Source organism: Hipposideros armiger, unplaced genomic scaffold (assembly GCF_001890085.2).
Source record: "Hipposideros armiger isolate ML-2016 unplaced genomic scaffold, ASM189008v1 scaffold_173, whole genome shotgun sequence".
Lineage (NCBI taxonomy): Eukaryota > Metazoa > Chordata > Mammalia > Chiroptera > Hipposideridae > Hipposideros > Hipposideros armiger.
The window spans coordinates 2,665,212-2,681,399 of NW_017731523.1; the positions used below are offsets into that span (position 1 = coordinate 2,665,212).

General features: G+C 38.4%; 1 protein-coding gene across 1 annotated transcript in view; it reads left to right on the forward strand.

The window, feature by feature from the left end:
* The window catches only part of MAPRE2 (microtubule associated protein RP/EB family member 2), a 102,512-nt gene that overhangs the window by 24,778 nt on the left and 61,546 nt on the right, over positions 1-16,188 (forward strand). Inside the window, exon 2 of the mRNA XM_019652067.1 lies at positions 5,774-5,957. Within this exon, the coding sequence (XP_019507612.1) occupies positions 5,774-5,957 (184 nt within the window). The remainder of the gene's footprint in view (positions 1-5,773; positions 5,958-16,188) is intronic.

A 16,188-nucleotide genomic window follows, 5' to 3' on the forward strand; every position in this document is an offset into this window, starting at 1 on the left:
ATGTTTCCCTCTCTCCCTGCCCCTCCCCCCTCCCTCGGCTGTGATCTATTTGTAAGGGTTAGGGTGGGGCAGAGAGAAAAAATGAATTACATAAAAAATAATTTCACATAATGGCCACACATCATGCTAGCTTTTACATTTTATATATTTGTCTAATTTTGAACAGACACTCTTGTGGCATAATCCACAAACCTTGCCAAATCTGTTCTTGGACAACATCACAGACTATTTTGACATTGGTTTGGGGGCCTATGAGTGGTAAGGTGGTAGAATTCATGTCTTGGTTTCCACAGTGCAGGACTTGCTAACCTTTATCCAGGCTTTGCTCAGTAGGCTCAGGTGTCACTTAGTCGTGTAAAATTCCTTTTGTTTCCGTAAGCAGACATGCAGTTTCTAATGTGTATGGCTGAGTCACTCACTGCTGCATAGCATGCACTTGCCAAACCTCTCTCCTCGCCACCACCACCAAATGTTGAATACAGGGTGAAATGGGGCAAAACTCAACACATTGGCCCCTCAGGCTGAGGCTGTCCTTTTGCTGAAGTCACGTGTGTCAGTGGTCACTATGCACAGACAAGCCAAAATCGTGACTGCCTGTGGGAGGTATGAAGGGAATTTTTGTTTTTCTTTCTCCTGTTTGCAAAATGTATGTGTATTGCCAGCTTCCCAGAAAGGCATTCATTCATGAAAATAGTGTGTAAATATATTTTGTCATCATTGCATTATTTTCAAATAGGAGCAGTGAATGCAAATTCTTTTCCAAAGAAATTCTAAATGCCATACCAAAATATGGTGACCTAGAGACAGTAATGCTAGGTTAGAGTGCCTCACTTATCTACTTTTATACTTTCAGAGCTTTTGTACTTAACAGGTTTTAAACATGTCATGATCTGATTAATTCTGACTGAAAGCTGCAAATCGAAGGACAGTGCTTCAACTTCTTTCTTTTGCAAGGATGGCATAGAGAGAAATGCTTATGTCCCAGGGACCAGATGGCAGGTCATCAAAGAATAATCTGTTGTTACCATGTAAAAGACATGCTGAAAACCTGAACAGGAGAATAAACCCTGCATGGTCCATTGGGTCTTTATTCTGTAGCATTTGAAATTACTTTACCTTTCTTAACCATTTTATTTTTTTCTGACTGAATGTTTGGAAATGACTCAAATTAAAAAATTAGTATTTGGGGGCAGCCAGGTGGCTCAATTTTTAGAGCACATGCTCTTAACAACAAGGTGGCTGGTTTGATTCCCACATGGGATGGTGAGCTGTGCCCCCCCATAACTAGATTGAAAACAGTGACTAAACTTGGAGCTGAGCTGCGCCCTCCACAACTAGATTGAAGGACAACGACTTGACTTGGAGCTGATGGGTCCTGGAAAAAACACACTGTTACCCAATATTAGGGTAATTAAAAAAAAAATTGAATTGTTTTGATTCTTGCCTTCAAAAGGACGAGGAATTTACATTTGCTGGGGAAGACTATAATTCCTGCCCCTCTTCCCTCGTGGGATTCTTTCAAGAATCAAAATGGGAGCATGGAATCACTTTAAAATGATAGAGAAATTCCTTGTTATCCACACAATATTTCTGAAGAATAAGCAAGGGCAGGTACTTTTACCTTTATACTGTAAGATAGATTGACACCCAAGAAATTATAATGAAATCTTAGGGTTTTAGAGGGTGTCCACAGAAGAGCTAAGATGAGTATATACTATCTCACCAGCCCTGAGTTTCATATTTGGGCAAATACAAAATTTCTTCTGTGAACTGTTTAGTCACCTCGGTAACTTAGATTTGAATATATTGGAGTTGCATCTGTGGAAACAGTGGGAGCTCAAGGAACTGGGAAGAGAAAAAGTGGATGGCAGAGCACGCATAAAATTGTTTTTCCACATTGGCTGCCACCTGACTTACTAGAGATTAGGAAGAACACTTCTCCCTTTCTGTAGAGAGGGAACCTGGACCCACAGCTCTCCCGCCTAAAATCAGAAGGCTCCACCCAGCTGGCTGGGAAACTAACAAAGAGGGCGAAAGGCAACCCCAAGTAAAGTGAATTTAAAAGTATCTTGGTGAGATTTGGAGTTGGAATTATAAGATATTCTCATCAGCATGGGTGGTAAATAGAAATTGACTATATTGATTCCATTGCTATTAATTGGAAGTAGGTAGGGAAATCTGTTTAATATGTTGTCATTGTTTTATTTTAGAAAATGTAAGAAAATATTCCTCACCTTCACCGATTCACCCGTACTCTTGGCCTGTCCTCTATCCTAGTTTTCCCACAGGCCCCTTAACACATGGTTGTTCTTAACTGCAGGGTCTCTGGGGATGGCAGCTGTACTGGTTACAGAAGGGATATGGTAGAGGTTACAGTGGTGGGCCTAGTAACTAATTGAAGTTTTTCTAAAGCAAAAATCTGGTGCTATTTTCATTGCTCTGCTGGTCATCTTAATGAGCTCCTTGAAGGCAGATAGTGCTTTACTTGTCTTTGTGAGCTGAATGTCTGTTTAGCTATGTCCCTAGGTGACCATGATCAGTCAAGACCCAGAGAAGAGTGTAATTCATCGACAGAACCTGCAGCAAATGACTTGCTTCCTTGTACTCATAGATTTTTTTAAAGCTGTCATAAATCTTTTACCTTTCCTTTTTTTGTACCCTTCTTTCTGTTATGTAACCACAGAAAGTTTTTACTCACTTATAGATGGCTTATCTTTCTAAAGCACAGCTCTGATAGTGTGTCTCTTACATTGTGTTTAGTTTTGTTTTTAAATCATCTGGAGCAAAAATTTCATCCCAGTTTGGTTTGGTGCCATCTAGCACAATCCTTGGCCTCAATTCTCATCCTCCATCAATACATTGCCTGGTAATGCCAAAGCATTTCAGCACCACCCGAAGAAGAAACCATTAGAAAAGTATATCAACTGCCAAAGGTTATGCCAATACTTGAAAATTACATCAAACAGTCCAAAATATTTTATTTTATTTTACATATATATATATTTTTTCTTTTTTTAGCTGAGCCATCCTGCCACCTGTTGGCAGCTCAGCGGCAGCTCAGCTCAGGCTGGGCATCGAACTGCTGTTGCTCAGAGCTCAAACTCTTGAGCGAGCTCTTAACCAACTGAGCCACTCGACCAGCCCCAAAATATTTTAAATATTGAATTATTTATCTTTCAAGATTTTGTATAATTTACATAGTTGATTAAAAATTTTGACTCTGTATTAAAAGTCAGTGGTTTTGTTTAATAAACAATACACTAAAGAAAACAGAAGTTATTACCCGAAATGTAAACAGCATTTGATAATGTAAAAAAGCATAAGTTATTATCATAATATCTGAGATGCCAGTACCATGAGGTTTTTCAGATCTTCAGTGAAGCAAATTTAGAGATGAGGGTACTTTTGAGGATGGATTGATGTATATTTACTTATAAATAAATAAAATCTTCATCTAGCACTTTAAGTAGAAAGCAGCTTTTTATTGCTTTTTTTTTTTTAGAGTTAAATAAGGACTCCACACACAACTGTTTCATAAATACATAGATTTTTGTGTAAAACTTATAAAACTACAGATTTTTTCTGGTGTATATAGTTGTGCTTAAAAATATTACTTTTATCTAAAAACCATTTGCACCAAAAGGACTAAAGAACCCCTGTAGAAATGACTGGTTTTAGATCCAAAGCAGGAAACGTACAAGTTAAGCCCGGAACACTTTGTCATACCAGAAAACAAGGAAGTAATTGAAGACTACTAGGACCTTGTCAAAGAGCTCAGAACCCATCCTGAGTAAGCTCTCTGCAAGCTTATAGCAATAAAGATATAAACCACAGTTGACTGAAACATATCAAATATGTTTAAATCCATGAGTTCATAATTACACGTCAGAAATAAAACTCTCTTGGTCATGTTTGGAAAATATTAGGGAACTACCTCTTTATTTTGAAAACTGGTAAATAAAGGTAAAGAATCAGGCATCTATCCTGCCTTTCTTATATGATTGGTACCTCAGGAGATAGTTCTCTTTATAGACTTATTCCAGCTAATAAATCAAGAATAAATAATAGAATGTTACTTTGAAGTATCTAAAGAATTGTTGGATCTAGGCAAATACCACCAATGGCTTTTAAAAAAATCACAAAAGGAGTCCATCAGACTTGATGTACTGAACCGACCGGCGGAAGTTCAAGCACTGCACAAAGTAGTCTTGCCCCTCCCCCCACTAGAGCTGGATTGGATTTGGCCTCTAGATGGAATTACCAGTGTGCAGGAATAGGGGACAGAGGAATATGTTAAATCACACCAATGGGATGCAGTGAGTAAAATCCAGATTGTGGAAACTCTACAAGACAACCCAGTTCCTTTAACAACAATAAAAAAATTGCAAGGGAAATATTAGAAATGGAGGAGAAACCTATAGATAAAAGAAACTGAAAGTACCTATCAAAGAATCGCAGTATATGAAGCTTATTTGTATCCAGATTCAAGCAAACCAAAACAATATTATGAGATATTATAATACATAGTTGACGATATTAAGAAATTGTTTTTAGTTTTAGGTGTGATAATACTATTATGTTTTTCATGTCCTTATCTTTTAGAGACACTGAAATATTTATAGGTGAAGTCATGTGATGCATGGCATTTACTTTAAAATAATCTGGCTTGGGGAATGGAGAATTGGGGGAGGAAGTGTTGGTGGGAGTATAAATGAAATAAGATTGCCCAAGTATTGATAAGTGTTGAAGCCAAGGAGTAAATACAACTGATTTGTTCTGTTCTCTTTTCTTTTGCTTGTATCAGAAAATGTCCAAAATAAAAGCATATGTGTGTGTGTGTGTGTGTGTGACACACAGACACATACATACACATATAAATACATATATACGGTGGTGTATCATATATATCATATGTATGATATATGGTATGATATATATACCATACATGATGATGATAAAGTGAAGGGGGAAGGTGGTAGGAGGTTTCAAGGAGCAAAATATATGAGGCCTTCCTTACAGAGCATGGTAAAGCATGTAAGATGAGCAGCCATTGGAGGGTTTTGAACTAAGGAGAGAAAGGATCTGGTTCATGCCAATCGGATCACTGTGCCTGTTGTGTTGAGACTAAGTAGTGGGGGTGAGGGTGCAAGCTGAGAGAGCATGAAGAGCTATCGCAAAACACTAGGTGAGAGTTAACGGAAGTTTGGATCCAGGTAGCAGCCTCCGAAAATACTTCGAAGGTAGAGCCAGTAGGATTTGCTGATGAGCTGGATGTAGTGGTGAGGGAAAGAGAAAAGGCAAGAATGATAGTGTTTTTTAGCCTGAGTAACTGGATACAGTGGAGCTGCCATTTATATCTCCAAAGATGAGCAGATGGCTGTTTGCAAGTAATGAAAGTACTGTGAGATCATGTGTAAAGCTAAAAGATTGCTCTAGTGTGCAATGTTACAGACTTGATAACTTTTTAAAATCACAAATAGACTTAAAGATGAAAGTGAGACTAAATTGCAGGGTAAGTTAGGAATCTCAGAAACGGAAGAACATTTGAGTCCAGTTGAGGGAGATGTAAAATGGTACTGCATGAGCAATATCTGCAGTTTAATCATATCATGGCATATGTGTAGAATAAAGAGAAAGAAGAAAGGGCCTACCCGAAGTAAGACTTTTACATCCCTTAGAGTTCTGCCTGGGATCACTACCTTGAATAGGTGTCTTTTGTTTCTGAGTTAATTTTTTTCCTGTAGGTAAATAAACATGTTTCGTTTTTTTCTAGCTGGGGAATGGCAGTCAATGTGTATTCTACCTCGATAACCCAAGAGACTATGAGCAGACATGACATCATTGCATGGGTTAATGACATAGTATCTTTAAACTACACAAAAGTGGAACAGCTTTGTTCAGGTAAGAGATTATCTTTTAAGTATTTACCTAAATGTTTACTGTCTGCCATGTGGAATGTGATTTTATGAATCACAGATGATATATTTGGGATAGGAAAAAATATGTATCAGTGTCAATATATAATTAAAGGGGAGAAACTCAGGTGTTACTTAAGAATGTATGGGGGGGGGCCGGCCGAGTGGCTCAGTTGGTTAAGAGCTCGCTCAAGAGTTTGAGCTCTGANGTTCGAGTCCAGCCCGAGCTGAGCAGCCGCTGAGCTGCCAACAGGTAGCAGGATGGCTCAGCTTAAAAAAAAAAAAAAAAAAAAAAAAGAATGTATGGGGGGAAATATGAGCATCTAAGAGCATAGAGCCATCTGGACACATACTATGAACAGTCTCGCTTGAATTGTAATGCCTTCTCACTCTTCCAGCCTCTTCTCTATCATCCCGTCAGCCACTGCCATCTCTTGCTAAATACAGATTGAGTCTTGCAACTCTCATCCTTAAACACCTTCAGTGTTCCATGTCGTCCTTCCTGTAGGATAAAATTCAAACTTTTCTACATGGCTGATAAGGTCCTTTCTGTTCTAGCTACAACCCACCTCCTCAGTTTCATTGTCCACATCTTCCCCCTCTGCCTCAACCCCATAAAATACTTGTTTCCCTAAGGGCTCCTTCCCTTTTGCATCCCATAGCTTTCCTCATGCTCTCTTTGCTGAGGTTTTTCCTTTTCTTTTCATTTATGGTAAAATCTCATTCACACTTTAAAATCTGACTCAGTTGTCACTCCCTCTGTGAAGGATTCCCCAGACTCCCAGGATCCATTTTTCTAAACACTGTTCCCGCCCTTCCAGAATAACACTTGTAACACTGTGTTAGAAGGTCTAACTCCTACTCCCCGGAAGGCACCAAGAGTCCTTGAGGACAGGACTGTATTTTCCTTTTTCTTTTTTTTTCCTGAACACCTGCCGTGCATGATACCATGTCTGGTAGAAAGTAGGTCTGTAGTGAATGAATATTGAGTTAAACTTATTTAAAAAATAAAAGTTTCAACTTCAATAATAAAGTAGAGGCATGTTATAAAAACATGCCACTAATAAAGTCATTCATTCATAGATTAGTGTATCTGTCAAAGACATAAATAATCTTCCTTTGGAAACAGGAAGTCTTTTCTTCTTGTGAACTAATTGGTAAGAGATTTTCTTTCTGGCTCTGACATGAAAATAGTATTAGACAATAGAAAATATTACTGAAATGTACCCAGGTGAAATTCCATGAGACACGATAGATACGTGTACAAAGGAGTCATCGGGTTTATCTGGTGCAGTGATTTGGGGTGTTGTCCTGTCTTTCCCAGTGAGTTAAGTGTAAAAAGATTTTAGCAGTTCAGTCAGAATTTGGGAAGCCCCCAGTAGCCTCTCTCAGGTATGTCTAAGTGCAGTGCCCACCAGTGGATGTGCTCTCCCTTTGCCAGGTCTGGATTTGATTGGAATAGACTAAAGGACTTATTTTCAATACCCCTGACACCTCTTCTCGCGTGATCATTTTTCCCATGAGGAAGACAGTAAGGTTGGCCAGAAACCAGGCATTGCCTCACCCATCCTCTCTGTGCCCAGGCCTCATACATGAAGTCCTGTGGTTTCTGAGGTCAGTAGTGGGTGCTAACTAGCCAGTTCTTTGCCTTTCATTATAAGCTAGAGAAAAGCCAACTTCAACTATGATGCTGTGACAGGTATATATTGTTGGCCTACTGAAATGGCTCTAACAGCTACTGCCAGAAACAATCCCTGTTGCATCTTAATTTCAGATCTCCACTTGATCAAGTTTTTATTGTGCTGTTCTTGCTGTGCATTCTGGAGCTAATATTTTGTTTTTAATATGCTTCCAAAAAAAACGGCGCTAAAACCAAGTTTCTCTATTATCAGTAATTCATTTCTTAACAGCACATACCACCTCATATTGTAACTAATGTATGTCTAACCCACAAAGTGGATGTATGCACATGTGGATAAGAAGGATGGGGTTGGTTATCAAGAAAAAGAGACCCAGATGGAAGAGGATAAGGAAGAGAGCATAGAGAAAATCCCCAGTCATGGTTCTTAAATGTTGAAAGAATCTATGAGGAGCTTCCTGCGCAGTGCACTTGAGTTTTTGTTAGCAAACAAGATGAGAGCAAATCAGAGGGGATTTTTTTAAGATACAGTAATACATTTTTGAGTAATATACATCATTTCCTTGAAGATCTTTCGAATTTCTCACAAAGGCAAATCCAACAAAATTGTAAGCAGCGTTCGTAAAAGATTTTTGCGCAGTTATCTTTAAAAAACATTGGTGTGCATTTTTGCAGCCATTCGTAGCTACACTGCTGTGAAGTGTGGCTTGATGAAACCTGTAGAAACAATTTTGATCACTGATAAACAGATAGCTTCCATTAGGATAACCCACGGGCTTCCTATGTGTAGCCATACAAAGTGTATGGCTCAGAAGAATAAAGGTTCATATGTGCTCCGAAATGTGTGTTTTTGATGGAAAAGCAAAACATTAATCTCCACAGTAGAGAGAACAGGTCTTTTATTTTAGGCAATTGTTTCTTCAAATATAAATTTAGGACCATATGCACTTGTAATCTGGGGAGCTGCTTGAAAATGCAGATTTTTAGGATCCTGGACCTTCTGAAACAGTATCTCTAGGTGTGATGCCCCAAATCTAAATAACTAGCACCCTAAGTGCTTTAGTGCTGCCGCCAGAGCTTGCAGTGCATTTTCAAGAAGCCCCAAACCACTGAAAGTGTAGTTCAATTATCCAAAAATCTATCTGGCACAGTTTTCTTATTCATAATTTAGTCTGTGACTTTGTCTTCAGCAATGGCATTTAGCAGGAGAATGCTATCTTTCTATTTATTTATTTATGAATTTATTTATTTATACCTTTCATTGTTCTGGAAGACATTTACAGCAGCTAGGACAGTGCCGTTCAAATAAGAACAAAACTAATTATTGTTATACCTATGAATAGTCAGGTTTCTTGGATAATATTTTTTCTTCAACTTTTATTTTAATTCCTTTAAATGTTGTTTTTTGTGGGGGTTTTTTAGTAGTATGCTGTGGAAAAGCATACACAAAACATCTTCACATATTTAAACTGATTTTTTTGTTGTTCAATAAAATTATTTCTTACTGTCTTTCCTAAAGACTTATGCTCTAATCCTGGCAGTCCCCCTTCGACGTTGTTTCTTGGATGTTTTTTTTTTCCTATTTGCATTATTTCGTATTTCTTTTTTTATTTCCAGCTAAGAGATCTCCCTCTAGCTAATATGAAAGCTAATTCAGCTTTTCTTTTGCTGTAAAAAGTGCTGAAATACTGTTTCACATTTGTGTTCCATTTTCTTCAGAATATTCTGCCTTTATGTCACATCTCGTTTGTTTTACATGAGCACTTTAAAAGCTCTTTAAAGCAAAAAATGGTGTGAGATACATTGCAGTTAATTGTAAAACAATGAAAATGATTCACTCACTCTTACCTCCTGTTCAGATAACAAGGATGTAACCTTTATCCCAAGAATGTAACCTTATGAAAATTTTCTTTGAACATTAAATCTGGGTCATGTAATCATATTTTTATTTGGTTTGCATTCATTCAATTTCTCATGAAAAGCAAATTCAAGTAAAAAATATGGGCTGTATAATTGGAGAGTAGGTTATCAATGGATCCAAATACTACCTGTAATACGACAGTATACTGCTTACCTAAATCTCTTCTGAAAATAAGTAATATTTGTAGATTTCCCATAATGGAATGGGAGGTCAAACCCCATAAAATATCAGATTAGTTCTGCTTAAAAATATTTTATGTTCTCAGTTGTTTATACAATTTATAGGACTTTTTGCAGAGTAAGGAGATGGTTTGTTTTTACTTTAGTACCAGCTCAAACCAGTTTACTGGATATTTTATAAGGTATTCAAGAGGGAGAATGGGCAGGTAGGCACTAAAAATCCCTAAAAACAGCTTTAGCAGCATGAGATACTGTTTTGGAAGCGCTAGGAAAGACAGCTGGTTACATGGAGAGGAAGAACAAAAAGAAACAGGGAGAGGAGTGTGTGATGGGAGTGGGAGAGACATCATTTACTTTTCCTCTTCCCCCCGCACCCCCTGCCCTAACATAGCCAGTCTCCTTTGAAACTTTTTCCCATGTGCATATCCTGTGTCCCAGTCCTCTCCCCTAGGCTGGGATTAAGCAGCAGAGCTATTGGGTCCATTCCTGGGTCATTGCCGGGACTTGGCCAGCTGCGCACCTAATAGCAATTCCCCCATGCCTCAGAAGGCTACTTCAGCTTGCCCGTTCCTCTGTGTGCAGCCTTCCCTTCCTCCTTCCCACGCATCCCTCAGGCCAAGCCAACGACGGACTTCTTACAGATGCTGAGATACAGTCCACGTGTCAGGTGGGCACTGCCTGTACTGTTGCTGTATTGGTTAACAGCTCGGTTATTTTCCGGAGCATTTTAGTGTTTTAAAAAACTGTATTTCAAATTAAACCTTCTTTTAAGATGGTAGGTATGTTGTTGATTTTTTTTTTTTTAAAGAACAAAATGATCAGGATTTGATTCAATTTCAATTTGTGCTTCTCCAGATTGTTCCAAGCTTTGTCTGAGATCAAGTTTCCAGTATTTTCTTCCAGGAAAACTTCTGAATCTGATCGAATTGTAGTCATGATAGTCATATTTACAACTCTGGGTCCTTGAAGGCTCCCTGAAAGGGCCTAGGCTTTACAGTAATTATCTAAGAATCACAGAAGTGTGGCTGTCAGCCGTGCTGGGCACTTGTAGAACAGGTGCTCTGGGCCGAGGAGAGCATTCTTGTCACCATTTTTATTGCAATCTGGGCCTATTAAATAGGTTGGTCCCATCTTAGTGTTGTGTCCCTATGCCTTCTTTTTCTGCCTGCAGAGACCTCTGTCAGGAGGACAGGTTAGTGATGAAATCAGCTCAGAGTCTAAATTTAGTAGACCTTTTCTCGTTGGCTCTCTTGAACTAAAACCAAGTAAGGATATTTCCTCAGTATCTGTAAGCTCAAGAGCTTATGTACTTAGCTTTATAAAATCATAGACAGTGATTTGATGTAAGAAATTTCTCTTGGGTTGTGTGACTATTGTTAGAGATGTAATTGTATCATAATGGAATATTATTTATGTTTGTGATGCATTATGCAGAGGTATTTTTTTGTTTCTTGCTGACAGTTTTTCTCATTTTAAAATCAGTTTACTTGATCTCAGCATACCAACTGATTGCAGAGCAAAGGGACAAAAAGTGAGTTAGATCATGGGGGGAAGGAAGAAAGAGGTGCAGCCTCAGGTTCAACTGCTGCAGTGGGCAGAATACTCCAGGGTCTCAACTAATGTGCTAGTTGAAAGGGAGTTTATTTTTTGAGCAGAATATAGAATACAGTCATTTCTCCTTCTAAATTTATATATTTACATATAGCTTGAAGCTTTGTTGCTGAAAATAAACATAAATTGGTATTTTTGTTTTTATTGGGGTTTTTTGTTTGTTTTTACTGCATTTGGTAATGTTAAATACCACTGGGGGAAAGTGTGTATGCAATTCACCCTCATTTATCAAACTGCCCCTATGGATGATATATTTTTGAAAGCGATCAGTCACATCTTCATCTACCCCATCACTGTATTCAGTTCAGTATCAATTTAGTTTTATTTAACACACATGTTTTGAGGCCTTCTTTGAGCTAGGCCCTGGGGACCCAGATAAATAAGACTGGTCATCGTCCTCAAGAGCTCAGTACAGCAGGGCACTCTTCTACAAAAGACTAGAGACCACACTGTGGTAAGTGCTAATTTGCAAAAACTTTGAGCATACAAAGGAGGGAGGGGTGTGGAGACATAGGGAACCTGTGGAGAAAGATTTTCATTCAGATTGTTTGGGAGTGGCCGAGTACTGTCTGGATGACTTAGAAGGGCCATAGTTTGGGGAACACCGCAGAAATCCTCTCTCATGAGTCAGATGGGGTGACAGTACTTAGGATAGCGTGTTTTATTAGATACAGCCCTTAAATGCATGAATCGTGTTGCCTTTTCTAAGAGAAATGTAAGGAGTTTTTCCTGATGATCTCATCATATGAGTATGTGAAAATCATTTTTACTCTGTTTGTTTGAAGCAGCTATGCATGCTTGTGGGATATTCTCAGGAAACTATAGAATTGCTCATTTCTTTGGGGGAAATGCAACAAATGATGACATATTATTAGAAACTTAAACTAATGATTGAGAATTCTCAATAAGATTGCAGAAATTTAATAATTGTGGAATTTGTACAAAACAATACCCTTAGACTTTCATCTCTTATTATTATTTTCCCTTAGCTGGGAAAATTCCCAGTCTTCAGGGTTCTTAGTAAGTATATCACTAATTCACAAACTCTTTATCACACAATTTCCCCTTGGGTTCAGGTTTTTTTTCTTCTAATCTACTACAGTAAGACTGCTGAGTTTTACCTGCTCAAAAACCATGAATGGATTCTTGGTTGTGAATCTAGAGATGAGAACTATTTTGTACCATGGGCAGGTCATCAAACCAGTCTAGGGTTGGGTCTAAGTGATGAAGGTGATACTGATGAGGGTATAGGGCTGAGACCAATGGATGAACCTCGGAAGCCCCAGCCTCAGCTCCGTCAGCTTCACTGCCTGGAGCCCTGACTCCTTGGCCCAGAAGTCTCAGTGCAGGATGTGGGAAACAGGGCTGGAGCCCAAGGACATGGTGGATTTAAGTCTTATTTATAATTCATAATTCTAATTTCAGAAACCTAGAGCCCCTTCTCTTCTGATTTTGTCTTTTATAATAAGATGCTTCCTTTTTCAGCATATGATGATATGTTTATTTTGAAGTCATTCACGAACATCCATAAAAACCAGTATCTTAACAAGAAAAAGATACATGTTCCAACACATTGTAAGTTATTTTGACTTGTCTAAAGATGTCAGTTACTTTACATGATGGATATGTTCCCTATAAAACATTATTTTATATTTGTATTGCTATTTTTTTCTTCCCTTTTTCTCCTTTTCAGTTTTAATCATCTAAAGACTTTAACAGAAAGAGTATAAAATTGAGGCAAAATAGTCATTTCCTTTTATAAATGAATTTGTGATTACTTAAGCACCTCGTATGTTTATCTGGGGAAAGACTTAAGGACTGGCGAAACCGTCAAATGTTTTTCAAGAGATAAACTGGAGGATCTTAGGAATGTGTTCATAATACCCTTTCTTTGCAGTGGGATGCCAAGGACCTCATTTTGTTCTTTGATTCTTTGCCCTTTGAATCTAAAACACGTTATTTTGGAAATTCATATTTCATATCTGAAACAATCCAGTTCAATCCTATTCATTTTTATAGCTCTGATTATTTTAACCAGGCGCATAATACATAGCTTTACACTTTAGAGGCATAATCATGTCACAATGCCTCAACTTTTATATACAGTAAAACCTTGAATTGTGAGTAACATGGTTTGTGAGTGTTCCGCAAGACGAGCAAACATTTCTAATACATTTTAATGTGGTAAACGAGCAATGTCTTGCAATACAAGTAGCTTGTTTCCAGAACGAATTGTGCTCATAAACCAAGGTATTACTGTATCTCTCTCTACCATTTTCAGTGTGCTTTTATAGTATTATTTATTTATTTTAATTCTTATAACAACCCTATGCAGAAAAACGAGCTTTTTATTCCTATTTTATAGAAGAGGATAAAAGCTCAGAGGAGCCAACTATTCACAGCTGACACTAGAATGGGGGTCTCCTTGGATCACATCCTGTGTTCTCCTTGCTCTATGTATGGTAGCTGTGGGTGTGATAGAGGGTACATTGTATGTGTACGTCTGCGTTTCTGATAGTTTACATATCCATTATCAGGAACCCATTGAACATCGTCTTTAGGAACAGAGGAGTTAGAAAAGAAGTCCATATCACCATCCATTAAGTTACATTCTAGCTGAAGAAATGGGACATATCTAGTAATTCTTCTATGGATGACAAGGGTCTGACCCAGTGGTAGCATCATCATCAAGAGCTTTCTTACCAAAGGTAGTGAGACACTAGTAGAAACACAACAGGCATTTGTTCCCAGTCTTTGAAAACTCTTCCTTGCTCTGCCTCCCCAGAGTGGGGTAGGGAAAGAGTCTTCCCTTCTCTGCGCCTGTTGTCCTTGTTCTCTGTCCTGCTCCAAACTCTCTCTCCCTCCAAGCAGGATGAGGTGACTCTGAGATTTCACCACCCATCTTGGAAGAGCTATTCGACTTTATCACAATAATTTCTGGCAAGTGAAACAATAAACAGGGCCATTCCTTCTGATAATAGATGCACACATGTACTTGGGTGCATGATCCACCATTCGAATCCCAAGAATGTGGCCCTTTCATGTTGAACCCAGGCTTCCTTTAACAAGCTTGCACCTGAGAGGACTTCACATCATTATTTTCTCCTTCCTGTGCTATTGAAAAAAATAGAACATCTCCTAGAACAGTTTTGTTACAAGCATGGTCCCCGAATGGTTTTGTGCCTCAAGAAATCACTGTTTTCCATATATTTAATTTAGTTCAGTGAACATGGATTGCAGTAGCTGTGCTAAGAGCCTCTGTCAGTACTTCTTCAACTCCTTTTTTAATATGAAATGTTGATGTTTTCTTTAGTTTTACGTAAAGGGACAAGCTAATGCAACATTTAAGAATAGTCACCCTTGGGCTGGCCGAGTGGCGCGATGGTTAAGAATAGTCACCCATTTCCCATCCAGCTCTGTCCCCTTATTCCCGTATTTGTTTCCCAAATCCAGCCAGGTGGCAGTTCCTCAACCTTTTCCATATCAAAACTCTAGAGCGGCCAATGGTTTATAGTCGTTCTAGACACTGTGCTAACACAGTAGAAAGATGAATTGGACACCGTCCCCAGTCTAAGAATTACTCACCAATCTACTAATTAAAATGCAAGTCAGACTGCCTTTGGGCTTCCATAGCCAGTATAGTGAAACAGTAAATTCTGTGCTGGGAACAGAAAAACTTCATAGAGGAGATAATGTTTGGGCTAAACTTTAAAGAAAGAGAAGTTCCTGTTCAAGTGTAAAAGGTGGCAAAAGGACACTTTAGGCAGAAAATGTTTGATTAAGGCCGAAAGAGGGTGCAGTGTTTTCTGCATGTACAGGCACGCATAAGACTGAAACACACTAGCATGTAAGATAGCAGGAGGAGGACAGCGATGTTTCAGGTAATAAAAGCTGTAGTATTCAAAGAAAGGACAGGTTATTTCAGTCTAGAAAAGCCTCTCGTGTTAGCCTTCGCTGCGTCTTTGGCCAAGCAGCCATGCAGATTTAGCGAATGGGCAATAAATACTTATGAAGTGGAATTTAATTCAAGTGGCCAAGAAGAGGAAGATGGAGATTTTGAGTAAAGTTGTCATTCAGATATCGATTTGATGTGCTAGCATCTTGTTTTATGTATCCCTGAAGTCAGCAGTTATTTATTGAGTGCCTACAATATGTCAGATGATGGACTGGGATCTGGGGATATAGCTATATACAAAAAATAATCTAGATCATACCCAGTTAGAACTCATTCTTTTTTTTTTTTTTTAGGGCTCATTCTTTTACTACCTAAGTTCTCTTTGACACATTTGTATCCAGAGCATTCAAATTTTGTTTTTGTTTTTATTTTTGTTTTCTGAACTTACCCAGGTACAAAGCAAAGGTGGAATAAGGCCCCTGGACAAAAGTAGATGCCTAACATGACTCACGGTCAGACAGCACAAAACACTAATAGGCATCCGTGCATGGAATATCTGAAACATTAGTAGGCCACCCAGTTACTACACAACTAAGATGATTAAGCCAAGTATCTTCAATCTCTGTTGTTCTTCAAAGGAAAACATTTTTCCTGACCTGTTTTCTTTTTTCTGAATTGTGTTTTTAAATTTACAGTTTATCAGCCATGTAGACTATAAAAAAAGAGCGTCAGAAAGTCACTGTCAGATACTTAGGCATGTTCGAATTGCATAGCTGGAAACAGAATAATTGAATTGCTTGGCAGCTCTTAAAATAACCATCACTCTGCAGATTGTTTTTTTTCCTGCCCTGTCACCATTACATAATTCTGGCAGATTTCAAGGTACCTCTCTCTCTGTTCTCTCCCTTCCAAGGGTTTCTTCTTACCCGAGTATTAACACTCATAAGCTTTTATGACCAAATTATTTGACAATAAGAAGCATGTACACGTAAAACTCATGCCAATACAATTTCCTGCAGTTTCTCAAC